This window comes from Scyliorhinus torazame, chromosome 12, assembly GCF_047496885.1.
Source record: "Scyliorhinus torazame isolate Kashiwa2021f chromosome 12, sScyTor2.1, whole genome shotgun sequence".
Classification (NCBI taxonomy): domain Eukaryota; kingdom Metazoa; phylum Chordata; class Chondrichthyes; order Carcharhiniformes; family Scyliorhinidae; genus Scyliorhinus; species Scyliorhinus torazame.
Window position 1 is genome coordinate 53665543 of NC_092718.1, and position 15825 is coordinate 53681367.

Sequence of the window (15825 nt, forward strand, 5' to 3'; positions counted from 1 at the left end):
CAGAAAACTTTTGACAAGGTGCCATACAAAAGGTTGCTGCATAAGATAAAGATGCATGGCATTAAGGGGAAAGTAGTAGCATGGATAGAGGATTGGTTAATTAATAGAAAGCAAAGAGTGGGGATTAATGGGTGTTTCTCTGGTTGGCAATCAGTAGCTAGTGGTGCTCCTCAGGGATCAGTGTTGGGCCCACAATTGTTCACAATTTACATAGATGATTTGGAGTTGGGGACCAAGTGCAATGTGTCCAAGTTTGCAGATGACACTAAGATGAGTGATAAAGCAAAAAGTGCAGAGGATACCGGAAGTCTGCAGAGGGATTTGGATAGGTTACATGAATGGGGTAGGGTCTGGCAGATGGAAGACAATGTTGACAAATGTGAGGTTATCCATTTTGGTAGGAATAACAGCAAAAGGGATTATTATTTAAATGATAAAATATTAAAACATGCTGCTGTGCAGAGAGACCTGGGTGTGCTAGTGCATGAGTCGCAAAAAGTTGGTTTACAGGTGATTAAGATGGCAAATGGAGTTTTGTCCTTCGATGCTAGAGGGATGGATTGTAAGACTGGGGAGGTTATGCTGCAATTGTATAAGGTGTTAGTGAGGCCACACCTGGAGTATTGTCTTCAGTTTTGGTCTCCTTACCTGAGAAAGGACGTACTGGCACTGGGGAGTGTGCAGAGGAGATTCACTAGGTTAATCCCAGAGCTGAAGGTGTTGGATTACGAGGAGAGGTTGAGTAGACTGGGATTGTACTTGTTGGAATTTAGAATGATGCGGGGGGGATCTTATAGAAACATATAAAATTATGAAGGGAATAGATAGGATAGATGCGGGCAGGTTGTTTCTACTGGCAAGTGAAAGCAGAACTAGGGGGCATAGCCTCAAAATAAGGGGAAGTAGATTTAGGACTGAGTTTAGGAGGAACTTCACCCAAAGGGTTGTGAATCTATGGAATTCCTTGCCCAGTGAAGCAGTTGAGGCTCCTTCATGAACTGTTTTTAAGATAAAGATAGATAGTTTTTTGAAGAATAAAGGGATTAATGGTTACGGTGTTCGGGCCGGAAAGTGGAGCTGAGTCCACAAAAGATCAGCCATGATCTCATTGAATGGTGGAGCAGGCTCGAGGGGCCAGATGGCCTACTCCTGCTCCTAGTTCTCATGTTCTTATGATCTTTTCTCTCCAATATGGAGGTTAATTATTGCTCTAAGGAAGTACAGCTTATGCACAGCAGTAGGGAGGAATATATATTAAAACTAGAGGGAGACCAAAAACATTGTCAGTTTTCACTGTCATTGCCCATTTGTATGAGGGTGGGAGACTGTAATCTAGCATATATCAATCTGAAAAAGAGAGGTCTGAATTTATATGGCGCCGTTCACAATCGCAAGGTGCACCAAGACGCTGTATAACCATTTATGCACTTCTCGAAGTTGTAATGTTAGAAACATGCTGACAATTTGTGCACAGCAAGCTCCCATAAAATGGAAGAATTGCTGATCACGCTTAATACCCTCATTGCACCGTAGGGCTGAACTCTATGAATGCAGACTGCTGTCACCCATGTTCCCTAGCTGGCATGCACCTGGAACTGTCTGCACATTCCGTGGCCTGAATTTTACACTGCTCCTCTGGCAGGATTGTAGGCAGGGGTAAGGGGGGGGTTGAATGTGAAATAAAAGGAATGGGGTTCCCACTGGATTCCCGCCCACCCTAACCTTGCAGCAATTTTAAACTGGGTCATGCAAGGCCTTAGACACACCGTCCACCCTGTATAAATTTTTTGGGCAGTTGTGTGAGTTTCCTAGGCATAGAGGAAGCCCGAGAATGATTGGGCTTCGGCTTCAGCTAGGTGAAGTTGGGTGAATGGGGTGCGTGGAGTGGGGGAGCGGTGTCTCCATCAGAAGCACCCTTCTAACTTTGGGCAGCCGCACTCTTAAGGTCCGTTCACCGCTGGACCTCCCCAACACCCCCGGCCTCTCCCTGAACACCCCAAACATCCACCTTCTACCCTCTCAGGTCTTCCCTATTCTCCCCACCCTGGTACCCCCAAAACCTACCTTGCTGTCCAGTCCCAGGCTAAAGTATCTTCAAGCAATTCCTCTTCTGTCCACTATGGTGTCTATTGCCGCACGGACTAGAAAGCTGCTGGCCAATCAGATTGAGTCACTGAGGCAGGATTTCCTCCCGAGTGAGGGACAAAAGCTCTGCCTGAAGCCAAAGGACGCTCATTCGAATGTGAAATGGCCACGGGGCAGTCAGGGTTGGCAGGGACATGGTCCCTGTCGACTCTTCGAATAGCAGGAAGGGAAACCCCACCATCCAAAATATTCAGGCCCATCATTTTCTGTCCAAGTCATATATAAGTAGTTTCCTGCCATGTCAGATTCCCTGCCAGGACTGCACATGCACATTATTGGCACTTCTGCACATTCACCGCAGATTTTGCCAACTCTATTTCTGAAACTTTTATACAACTGGTTGTTTGTCCCAACCACGTAACAAGATTATAAAGTAGTCAAACGGTGTCAGCTGTGGCTCCATGGATGGTATTCCTGCCTCTCAGTCAGAACATTGAGGATTTAAGTCTCACATTTGGGATTTAAGCACAAAGCCAAAGCTGACCCTTCAGTGCTGCATTTGGGCGGCACGGTGGCACAGTGATTAGCCCTGCTGCCTCATAGCGCCAGGGACCCGGGTTCAATTTTGGGCCTTGGGTGACTGTCTATGTGGAGTTCTCCCCGAGTCTGCGTGGATTTCCTCCGGGTCTCTGGTTTCCTCCCACGGTCTAAAGATGTGCAGGTTAGATGGATTGGCCATGCTAGATTGCCCCTTAGTGTCCAGAAGATGTGCATTTTTAAATGGGGTCCCGATCTCTGAGGCCCTTGATGCGACAATGTGAAGACAGGACTTTGTCTCCACAAGGACTGTGCGGTGGTTACTTCTACCGACTCTGTCATGGATAGATTTATTTGCAGCAGGCAGATTGGTGAGGATGAGGTCAAATATGTTTTTTCCTCTTGTTGGTTCCCTCAACACCTGCTGCAGTCCCAGTCCAGCAGCTATGTCCTATAGGACCCGGCCAGCTCGGTCTGTGGTGGTACTACCGAGCCACTCTTGGTGATGGACATTGCAATCCTCCACCCAGAGCATATTCTGTGCCCTTGCCACCCTCCGTGCTTCCTCCAGGAAGTGGTGTTCAACATGGAGGAGTACTGATTCATCAGCTGATGGTGGCCGGTGTGTGGTAATCAGCAGGAGGTTTCCTTGTCCATGACTTCATGGGTCCAAAGTTGTTGTTGAGGACCCGCAGGGCAACTCCCTCCCAATTGTAAAAATGTGTAAATGGTGTAGTTTGAACTGTGACCAGAATACATTACCAAAGAAATTCCCTGGTGTTCTGAGGAATCAGCAAGATAGCAAGGTCCATGTTTTAATTTGTTTCTTTCTTTGCACCTCCCTTTATCTTAATATTTCCTGTTACTTTACTGTTCGTTATTTACTGTTTTATCACCAGCGCTTCTTGTTTTTGTTCTTGAATTTACTGATGGATGTCTTCCTTCCCTTGAAGGTAATTGTGATAACCCCCATGAGGACCACGAGGGATTATTCATCGATCTTCCTGCAGGTCTCGTGGAGTATGAGTTCCCATGGGAATGGGTCAAGGTCCATCCATCTGGGACTCATTATCGAGCCCTTTAAATCTCATCCCAGACCCGGACTGGGAGTCCTATTAGTCCCGGACTGGGTCATTTGAGTTGTCCACTGTGCTTGCGGCTTTACTTTTGAGTTTAAAATAAAATTCGTTAAACCTTCATCTTCACGACACCTGGATGACTGCAGTAATATTACTGCGATTCCACTGGCACGAACCAATGACAGACCATTTGATTGAACAATCATTTGTACAATCAACATCAGATTTCTGCTGCGTGGAGAAAGCCACCCAGCAACCCTGGCTGGCCGATAAACCTTTCCTTCTCGAGCATGGATCGGTCAGCTACCTTGAAGGTACTGCCTTCCAAATAGCAGCCAACTCAATATACACCAAATGTGGAATCTTGCCGCTTTTATATGGTTTGGTACCAACTATGCCTTGCATTCAATCACCGATCCATGAAGGAGCAACCCTTTTTCTCATTGTTGGTTTCTTCTCTGTTTTCCATTTAAAAAAAAAAAAAAAAACTTTCATCCAAATCTTTCGGCTGCAATCTCCTGGCTTTTCTTTTTAACTTATTCCTGGGCTGGGAAAGCTAACATTCATTGTCTGTCCCCTAGCCGCCCGAGGAAGGAGATGGCGGACCTGCTTTAAACTGAATGGCTTGTAAAGCTACTTCGGGGCGGGGCGGGGGGGGGCACTGCTGCCTCACGGCGCCGTTCAATCCTGGCCCTGGGTTACTGTCCATGTGGAGTTTGCGCATTCTCCCCGTGTTTGCGTGGGTTTCACCCCCACAACCCAAAAGGATGTGCAGGGTAGGTGGATTGGCCACGCTAAATTGGCCCTTAATTGGGAAAAATAAATTGGGCATTCTAAATTTATAGAAACAAAAAGAAATAAATAAAATGCAAATTAAATGGAATTCCAATTCTCCAACTGCCATGCGGAGATTGGCACGGATGCAGCCTGAATGAATAGTCTGGATTACTAATCCAGTAACATAACCACTACACTACTTCACTTCTTTTGGCCCTGTTACAATTTCCATGTTCCTCACGCACGTAAACTCCCTCCTGTTCCTGTGAGACAAGTTGATTTCTGTTCCAACTAGTATGCCTCCCAAACATAAGACTGTGTCAAAGTTGATTATCCATTTATTTGAGATTACTGTTTAGGCTCCTTGCCGTGACCTTGTGCTGCAGTACTAGGTGTGTTCTGTGCCAGTATGTAAGACTCTGCTCAGACATGCATTGAGAATCACTCACAGTGCTTTCTGCTCACACACCTTTAAGCAATCTGTTTATTACTTATCTCCCCTCACACAAGCTGGCAACAATTACTCATTCGAGACTTGCACTGAGGTTGGGTGGAGACATCGCTACTTCAGACTCGACAATCACATCCTCTTCATATCTCATTCTTAAGTTTCAGTGGAGTCTTTTCAACTAAATGTGGTCTGGAATGCGCTCGTGGTGGGAGCAGATTGGATGTCAGTTCTCAAAATTGGTTAAATAAGCGAGGCTGAGAAAATGCGGAAGGAAGCGTAAAGAGGAAGAGAGAGGGGCTACTTGGATAGATCTTTCCAAAGGCTAGCAAAGTCACGATGGGCTGAATGGCCTCCTTCGGTGCTGTACGATTCTATTCACAGTCACTCATTCCCGTGAAGCTATCAATGTGCTCACTGGTTATTTTGCAATGCAAAGAATGTAGCGTGTCCTTTGACCCACACGTAATATTAGCACACAATAAACATTACACAGCTCTTTCTGATTTTCTTCCTCCCGCATGTCAAACAAACTAAGATCTACCAAACACAATTCCTGACGGTGGTAGAGGTTATTTTCAGACTTGTATTTGGGTACACTCAGCTCACATTTGTCTGACCTGTCAAACCTGCAACATAGCATACAAAATGATCAGGGCGTTAGATAGGGTAGACAGTGAGAGCCTTCTCCCGCGGATGGAAATGGCTGGCACGAGGGGACATAGCTTTAAACTGAGGGGTAATAGATATAGGACAGAGGTCAGAGGTAGGTTCTTTACGCAAAGAGTGGTGAGGCCGTGGAATGCCCTACCTGCTACAGTAGTGAACTCGCCAACATTGAGGGCATTTAAAAGTTTATTGCATAAAGATATGGATGATAATGGCATAGTGTAGGTTAGATGGCTTTTGTTTCGTGGGCCGAAGGGCCTGTACTGCGCTGTATCGTTCTATGTTCTATGTTCTATTGTAGGGAATTCTCTTTTGTGATCCCACCCAAAATTGGTCAGGACTATTTGGAGAACTTTTGGGTGGCAAGGCTACCGCCGCCTTGCAGGGACTTTCCTCCCTCCAGCCATCCTGCAGTTTGTTCCCGGCTCCCTAGACACAAAATGGCACCAAAGATTCGAGGCTTGGGTTCCCGTGGCATTTTTTTAAAATTGCCGTTTCATGGTCCACATGCACAAGATTATAAAAGGCAGCACGGTAGCCTTGTGGATAGCACAATTGCTTCACAGCTCCAGGGTCCCAGGTTCGATTCTGGCTTGGGTCACTGTCTGTGCGGAGTTTGCACATCCTCCCCGTTGGTGTGCGTGGGTTTCCTCCGGATACTCCGGTTTCCTCCCACAGTCCAAAGATGTGCGGGTTAGGTGGATTGGCCATGATAAATTGCCCTTAGTGTCCAAAATTGCCCTTAGTGTTGGGTGGGGTTACTGGGTCATGGGGATAGGGTGGCGGTGTTGACCTTGGGTAGGGTGCTCTTTCCAAGAGCCGGTGCAGACTCGATGGGCCGAATGGCCTCCTTCTGTACTGTAAATTCTATGACGAAAGGCCCTGAGATTCGCATTGAGGGCCGAGTGTTGCCGAAAGGGAGTGAGAGGCCTAGCAATGGCTTCCTCTCCTTCCAGCTGGCTTCAGAGACTTCCCTGATGAAAGCCTCAGCCTTTACTGGAAGGGCTTCTTTTGATCTTTGACTCCCTTCTGCCCCCTAAAGGCTGCTCACTGCCAATTTCCTCACTTTTACTGGCTCTAGCAGGGCTTCCCACCATCAAGAGGAAGCTGGTTGTGCACTGGCAATGGGCACAAAACGGGCCAGGATTGGGATGGGGTGAAAGCAGTCGGCTGGAAGTACTGATGTATCAACACCAAAACTCCCTCCCCAACAAAACGGGGAGGCTGCCCCCTTCAATGGAAACTGTGCAATCCTGAGTTTCTGACATGAGTTTTCAGGGTGTTAAGTGTCCTTTCCCACAGCACATCCTCAGAAAATTCCAAAAGTGTCTAATTGAACAAGTTTCAGCATTGATCAGGAACACATGCACAAGCCAAAACCCAGAATTGCCTGTGATATAAACACATCAAAGTGTGCCCTTCGATAGGTCCAGTTTTGGCCAGAAGCCCAAATTGAATTTCCACGTCTTTACCTCTCAAAATAACTTAAATAATACTGGAATTCAACTGTCAATTATCAGCGTGAATCTGACACCGAACAATTAACGATTTAAGGTGCACGATTCACCTAGACAAACCAGATTGCTCTATGAATGCACCAAACTCACAAAGAACCATTACCCTGGATTCTCAAAGCAGTAGGTCGACCTGTAACCATACACATGCACAAATATCGACTTTAATTTTCTCTGTAAGGTAATTGTACCGTGAAAACTCATTTCAAAAAGGCCTGGGGTAACCGACTTCCAACTGGTTCACTATTCTAATGAAATGAAAATCGCTAATTGTCACAAGTATGCTTCAAATGAAGTTACTGTGAAAAGCCCCTAGTCGCCACATTCCAGCGCCTGTTCGGGGAGGCTGTTACGTGAATCGAACCGTGCTGCTGGCCTGTCTTGGTCTGCTTTTTTTTTTAAAGCCAGCGATTTAGCCCTGTGCTAAACAGGATGCAGGAAGCCAAAACACAACTGGAAGGTGGAGCTCACCACTGCTATTCCACTTGAGGCTGCAATAATGAGCTCTGGCTACAAATACAATGAGAAGAGCAAGCTGATCAATGTCCATTTTTCATCCATGAATGTAAATTCGGACTGGGTTACGGAGCATCGGCAGAAAGAGGAGATAGAAAGAGCAGTTTCAAATTAATGCCGTCAGGAAGCAAAATCAACTCTTTGTATCCTTCCCTTCTTACTCAACGCACTTCCCGCTGGCGGGATCTTCCGGATCTGCTGACTTTAACCCCCTCGTGACGGGTTCCCCGGTGGCGGAGCGGGGAAGCCGTGCAAAAGCCCGTACATTTTGACGGCGGCCAATGGCCCTCTGCATCCGCCATGGGAAAAACCCTTGTGTGCAGGGTGGGTAGAAAATCCTGGCCCTTTCATAGAAGGAACATTACCAAATACAAATATATGAATGGAATCGATAGGATATTTGGCAATTCAGTCTGAGCTACTGTTTATGTTCCATTGCTGCCAACTTTTCTCATCTAAATCTGCCATTGTATAGGATTATATTGGTGGAAGGTTGGAAGCCAAGTACTAAATAAACATGGCACAGGTTTCTGATCCTCGTGCCCAGACTTTGAACAGCAGTTATCAACACATCACATCACCGTCACTCTTCGCCGTCTGGAGCATCCCACTTACTGTAATTGAAGACAATCCTCGGAATCACATCCTCCTCCTTGGAAAGGAGCTGAGAAAATCCAGTTGTGGCGAGAGTACTTGCTGTCAGCCACAGGTAACTCAGAAAGCCCAGGGTCATGGTGGCTATGCCGGCCGTGGATCTAAATTCTCGACTACCCTGTCTTCTTGTCCTCGGGGATTCCGGAATCAGTTTGTAATCCGCTGCCAAGCTGCACAGTCAGGAGGGACACCACTGAGCTATCAGAGGGCTACTTGCAACAGAACAGCGGTGATTCCCCAATTCAGCGTCTGCAAGACAAAACGTATCCAAGCAGGTCTCCTATGTCCTGAAGCTGAACCTGCAAAACGGGAAGAGTGAGCAAGGGATAGGTTAGAATCAAATCAATGAGCGCAGGAGTAACATCATTGAATGTCAAGGCACATATTGTATGAACTAACGATAGAAAATGCTGGAGAAACTCAGCGGGTCTGGCAGCGGCTGTGGAGAAAGAAATACAGTTAACTGTGTTTCTCTCTCCACAGACTGCCAGACCTGCTGAGTTCATCCAGCATTTTCTGTTTTTTTTTCCGATTTCCTGCATCCGCAGTATTTTGCTTTGATTACAGCTTGTATGAATGATGCTCAACTACTCACAAGTTACAGCCACATTTCAATAGTGTCCACTCTGTCATTAGGTAGTATAGAACTTGAATACTGCTGAAAAGAAAAACATGTTGCTGAAACTTTTCATCTTAGACTCATCAGGATGAACACAAGAATGCCAAATTTCAAATGCTGGCCTGCTGGCCAATCAGCACCCTTTTCTCCTGGAGTATAAATTGTGATCTTTTGAAATTTTAAATTCTTGCATTTGTCCTGATAAATGCAAGACGGAAAGCTTCATCAACATGTCTCTCTTTTCAGCAGTGTCCATTCTCATGTCTCAAAACCATCACCATACAACCTTCCTCCAATGCCTCACGCCCGCCATTTAGCTGAGTGGGACTGGCCTTGTCTGTTTCCATTCTGGACCATCCAGTCACAACTAGAGAATGACCTGCGATGGTTTCTCTTCCAGCTGTTGCATTATTACTTCTGATGTCCACTGAGGATTTATCCTCTGCCCTCTCCTATTTCTCATCTGCATGCTGCCCCTCACCAACATCACCCCCAAAATGCAATGTTGTTCACATGTGCATTGATGACAACCAATTCTATCCCTCTCAACCTTTTTTGCAAGACTACAAGCCTTCGTGAGTAAGCCAAGGATTAATCTTTCTTGGGTCTTTTTTCAATTGAACATATTTTTGTTGAACATTTTGAATTGTTTCTTTAAATGTTTCCCCCTGTTCCTTTACTGTTTCATCAATTTAGCCAAATAACGTTTGCCAGTTCTCCCCTCATAGCTATGTAATTGACTTTGTTTAAATTTAACATTCTTGTTTGTAATTAGTGTATGTCAATTTCAAATTTAACATTGAATTCAATGGTACCATGATCACTGTTTTCCAGTGGATCTTTTTCTACCACATTACTAATTAACCCTGATTCACTACACAATGCTAGGTCGAAGATAGTTTTATCCCTGGTTGGTTCCACAATGTATTGCCCCAAGAAACTGTCACAAAAACATTCAACAAACGTGCCTTGTCGACTTGCCAACTTGATTGTCCCAGTCTACATGAAGATTAAAGTCCACCACATTTATTACATTTCCTTTGTTACAAGCTCCAGTAATTTATTGTTTAATGCACTGCCCAATGGTATAAACTACTCCCACCAGCGTTTTCTGATTCTTGCTGTTCCTAATTTCCACTCATATTGATTCTACTTCATGATCTTGAGGCCAGATCCTTTCTCATTCATGTCTCTTCCTTTGCCATTCTGTCTGTCTTTCCGAAATACCCTGGAATATTAATTTTCCAATCATGATCAGCTTGCAACCATGGCCAGGGTTTCCCAGCCCCTCATGGGGAGAGTGCAGACGATCAAAATGAATGTGCTGCCCAGGTACCTCTTCCTACTTAGATCTATCCCAATCTATATCCTCAAGGCCTTTTTCAACTTGCTGGACAAATTAATCATGGTGTTTGTACAGGGGCAGGGGCGGGGGGAAGAATGCTACAATCCCAAAGAAGGTCCTACAGAAAAAAAAGTCCAGGGAAGGGCTATCCCTCCCAAACCTACAATACTACCACTGGGTGGCAACAGCAGAACGAGTAAGGGGATGGATCAAGGAGCCAGAAGCCGAGTGGGTGCTCACGGAGGAGGTCTCCTGCAGTGGGACCTCGCTCCGGGCCCTCCCCACGGCAGCACTCCCATCCCCACCCAAAAAACACTCCAGCAGCCCGGTGGTGATAGCCACCCTCCAGACCTGGAACCAACTATGGCAGCAATTCGGCCTGACCAAAATGTCCAACAAAGCCCCCATCTGCAACAACCAAAGGTTTGTACCAGCGCTCACCGATGCCACCTTTAAAAAGTGGAGACAGGATGGGGGGGACACTGACAGTTAGATACCTGTACACTGACGGCAGGGCCACAACACTGGACGAACTGATGGAGAGATTTCAGCTAGCTATGGGCAACAAATTAAGGTACCTGCAGCTTAAAAACTTCCTACGGAAGGAGACAAGGACGTACCCACGACCACCACGACAGACACTACGAGAGGACTTACTGGACGCAAACATTCTAGGTAAAGGAAACTGTAACGACATATACGAACGACTGGTAGAGAGGGTCGACACTGTACTGAACGTGACGAGGAAGAAATGAGAAGAAGACCTGGGCCTCAAAATAGGATGGGGATTCTGGAGTAAAGCACTGCATAGGGTCAACTCCACCTCCATGTGCGCAAGAGTTAACCTAACGCAACTAAAGGTGATTCATAGAGCCCACTTAACAAGAACCCGAATGAGTAGGTTCTTCCCAGAGGTGGAGGACAGATGTGAACGGTGCCAGGAGGACCTGGCCAACCACGGCCACATGTTCTGGTCTTGCCTCAGGCTTACTGGGTACTGGACAGCCTTGCTCGAGGCAATATCCAAAGTGTTGGAGGTGAAGGTGAAGCCATGCCCGAAAGTGGTGTCAGGCCAGCCAGATCTCTTCATGAGGAGAAGGGCGGACACCCCTTTGCCTCCCTGATCGCCCCGCCATAGATTCCTGCTTGGCTGGCGGTCAGCATACAGGAAACAAAGTCCAGGGGAGGGCTAGCCCTCCCAAACTTACAACACTACCACTAGGTGGCAACAGCAGAATGAGTAAGGGGATGGTTCAAGGAGCCAGAAGCCTTCCCAAAGCTACAGACTGGCTGTCCGACCTTTTGGAATTTCTCCAAATGGAGAAAATCAAATTCGCCATCCAGGGGTCGGAAGGTGGCTTCTTCAGAAAATGGGAGCCATTCATCCAAGTGTTCTGGGACCTGTTTGTGGCTAATGAACAAGCAGATAAATAATCAAGGAGCCAAGAGCCAGGGGAAAGTAGCCAAAATATGAGAAGAGAAAAGGATGAGGAAAAGAACCGGGGAGGGGGGCAGTGCAAGAGGGGATAGCTAAGCACAACAGAAAAGAAAGGAGAGCTGCAGGGAGGAAGAGGGAGAGGGGGGGGAGGGGGAGGGGGGGGGGGGTGGGAAGGGAGGGGAGGGGGGTGGGGAAGGGGGACAGGGCAGGGAAGAAGGAAGTACAGGGGGCAAAGGACAATAGAGGGGAGCCAGAGGGGGAGGAAAGTCGAGGGAACGCAAACTGGAAGGAGAGCACAGGAAATGACAACGACCATGACGAACACAGCAACAGAGAGTAAGAAAGTACAGGAGGAAGAAATGATGGACGGCCGAAGCGGAGGCAAACACACAACAACAGGGAAAACTGACCAGGAGAAGCAAACAACATCAGGGACGCCACCCAGGCACCTCCCCCACCCAGATCTACTTTGTATTACTGGTGTATGTACTCTCTTTGTTAAAACAAAAACAGAAGAAAAGAAAGGAAGCACCCCCCCCCCCCCCCCCAACAAAGACATGTATACATGTATACTGCAATTGTCTTTCCAGTACCTGGATGTATATATACTTCCCCAGTTTTTACTTTCCCACCCCTTGGTTTTTTATTTTTTATTTACGTGATTTTTCTAATTATATAGCGTTGTTGTTTTTATCTTGTTTATATTATCTTCTCTTTTTTCTTTTGTCTCTCGCTTCTTTGTGTACACCTGTAAATATACTATGTGCGAAAAACCCAATGAAAACATTTTTAAAAGAAAGGATTTTCCAGCCCCTCTCCAGGAGATGTGGTGCGTCAGCTAAAAAGTCCATAAACCTTCAGCGGGATTGGAAAATCCCAGTCCATGTTTCTGTAAAAGCGATTAGATATAAATTATTTACAGTGACACTAGTTCATCTACCTTATTTCAGATACTTCCTGCATTCAGGTAAAGAATCTTTAATTTTCTGTTCCCTTCAATTATCTTATTCTGTGATGTAAAATTTTTGTTCAACTCTGTCCCATTCTGCTCGTCCTTACCCACATTGCTATACTGTTCCCACGTCGGGACCTTTCACTTTGGATTTTTATATCTCCCTCCACCTGAACCCTCCTTAAACTACGTGTTAGGTTAAAGCCCTGCCCGCAGCCCTAGTTATATGATTGGCCAGGACAGTGCTCCCAGCCCGGTTTAAATGAAGCCCATCCCAGCAGAAAAGCTCACTCTTCCTTGAGTACCAATGCCTGTTCCTCATGAATCGAAGTTCCTGCTTCCCACACCCTTCTTTGAGCCACGCGTTTAATTCTCTAATCTGCTTGACCCTTTGCCAATTGTCACGTGGCTCAGGCAACAATCCAGAAATTGTTTGTTGTTCGGCATTTTCATTTGCTCCCTAACTCCCCAAATTCTTTTAGCAGAATATTATTCCTGATTCGACCTCAGTCATTGGTCCCTGCGTGGACCATGGCAACTGGATCCCCAGCTCCCGCCACCCAACACTCATCACATTATGCTGTCCTTAATCCTGGTGGGGTCCATCCCCCTGACTCGTACACAAGATAAACCAGACATAAACTAACAAACTAACACTGAGCATTATACAGCTTGCGTGTTCCTCCAACTTCACCGGGACAATATTTATACTTCTGATCACAGAGGCTGTAATCTGCTCTCAACCATTTCCAGTGCACCCCGCAGTTAAATAAATCGGACGCATCTCCAGCAGTGTTGCTCAGCTGCAAGTACTACACACAACTCAATTGTTCGGGGGCCTAATACTCAGGCCTGTGCAGGCAACTGCAACCTGATTGCTCTTTTTAGCTCATGACCGAGGGATCTATTAGTTCAAGCTGCTTTCTTCCTTTGCTGCATAATCTTTGGACAGTTGGAGGTCTGGAAACATACAGCCCATGTGGAGATTTCTTTGGAAGGTCTAGCTCAACAATATGCAAGGATTTCAGGAAGACACTCTGCACTTCCGACAATTTAGAGATTTAAACAAGAAAAGCACTGAAAGTCGGAATAAAGTCACGTTACAAGGGACATAGGAGTCAGTTTCAAAGCAAATCTAGATTTTAACTAGCAAAGATGATAAAACGTGGAATGGTTGTACCGATGAAAACTAGTCCCTATCCAAAAGCAGCAAGATCTCATCCCTGAGGGCATTTAAGAGTCAACTACATTGCTGTGGGTCTGGAGCTACCGTTTTGCCGGTAGCCTGGGGGTTTCCCAACGGCATGGGGCTGCTCCACAATGGGAAACCTCATTGACCAGCCGGCGAAACAGAGCATCCCGCTGGCATGCTGAACCAGAAATCTGGCGGGGATGGAGAATCCTGCCCCAGATTTCAGGACCAACTGCTCTAAATGAAACAGGGTCTTGAGGCAGCAGTGCTAACCATTGTGCCGCCCTATTCCAGGTGTTGACCTCTAAAAAAACCTTGTAGAAAACCTATCTACCCAATCCTTCAAGCACCACCTGCCCTGCACGTGACAGAGTCTGTGGGTCGTGCATTGAACTTATCAGCCATCTCAGAATCCATCGAACCTGAGTGAAAGCAAGTCATCCTTGAACCTGAGGGACTGTCCAACAAGAAGACAAAGGTGCCGCACACAACACATTTTTCTGTACGAACTCCACTGCACAAACAGCAGAACATTGCACATATCACAATATGCAGCACTCATTGCTTATGCCGTACACAACACATTATTCTGTACTCATCACATTATGCTGGTCACAGCACATTATTCTGTACTCACATTATGTTGTACACCAATTATTCTGTACTCACCTTATGCTGTACACATTATTCTGTATTCACCACATTATGTTGTATACATCACGTTACACTGCACACAGCACATTAGTCTGTACACAGCACATTATTCTGTATTCACCACATTATTCTGTAGACAGCACATTATTCTGTAGACAGCACATTATGCTGCACAAACTACATTATATTACACTCAATGCATCACACTGCACACCCTATTATACTGATGATGTAGAGATGCCGGCATTGGACTGGGGTGAGCACAGTAAGAATTCTTACAACATCAGGTTAAAGTCCAACAGGTTTGTTTTGAATCATTAGCTTTCACCGCACAGCTCAGGATTCACCTGCGGAAGGAGCTGTGCTCCAAAAAGCTAGTGATTTGAAACAAACGTGTTGGACTTTAACCTGGTATTGTAAGACTTCTTACTATTATACTGACATTCACTCTCTCGCTAAAATAGGTAAACTGAGTCAAATATCCATGTAATTCACAGCCCAGTTACTCAACAAACTATCCACAGACATTTCCTACTCTCTCCAACCTCAACTCCTGCGTACAACACTGACATTAATCTGTTTCTCAGCACTTGCGAAACGGTGTAATAAAAATCTCTCCTGGAGTTCAATCTAAAGCAATCTACGTTGTCAGTGTAATTTTCTGCTCGTATCATTCATACAATATTTGCCCTCTCTCAATGGCTGCAGGCAGCCTGAAGGAATAAACACATGAAATAAAGATTTGAAAAAAAAATTAACTTGTATAGGTGTTAACTCATACATCAATATTCGCGCAGCTAGCCACCACAACCCTAGAATAGGATGAATTCTATCAGCAACTTACTGTCTCCGACATCTACCCCAGACATTTGACTCTTAGGAGATTTCACGAGGGGTGATTCCATGATCTTGTTCTCCTCAATGAGGAGATCACTGGGCCCTCTCTCCCATGTTACGCTTCCTCCTGTGAGGAGCTTGCAGAAGCTCCTCTGTTTACCTCACCTGCTGTATGTTCAACAAAAGCACACGACAACTGCAATATTAGCGGCACAGTCTGCTGAGTACAAGGCAAAGGAAACTGGAATCACAAGCTCCGTGGGTTTTCTGTCACAGAATTGCCTTTCCAAACAGTATTGGTGAAGTGGTGAGCCGTTCCAAAAAAAATGAGTCAGTCCATATCAGCAAAAAAAAAACCTGAAGTGGTTAAACTGACAGCTCCCTGGGAGAATGAGGAAATCGGGCTGATCCTCAAGCAGCATTAATCCAGAAAGTAGCAGCAACACTAAATTATATACACTACGTAATATGCTGACACCAAAGTAGTGTGGTGCTTGCACTGTCAACTA

General features: G+C 45.9%; 1 protein-coding gene across 11 annotated transcripts in view; it reads right to left on the reverse strand.

Moving 5' to 3' along the window:
* The window catches only part of sema4ba (sema domain, immunoglobulin domain (Ig), transmembrane domain (TM) and short cytoplasmic domain, (semaphorin) 4Ba), a 670779-nt gene that overhangs the window by 155531 nt on the left and 499423 nt on the right, over positions 1-15825 (reverse strand). For 9 of the 11 annotated variants that reach the window (XM_072468709.1, XM_072468710.1, XM_072468707.1 and 6 more), the window contains one exon: positions 8241-8578. In XM_072468709.1, coding sequence (XP_072324810.1) covers positions 8241-8358 — 118 coding nt within the window. In that variant the 5' untranslated portion in view covers positions 8359-8578. The other 2 variants (XM_072468716.1, XM_072468717.1) reach the window with 2 other exon arrangements.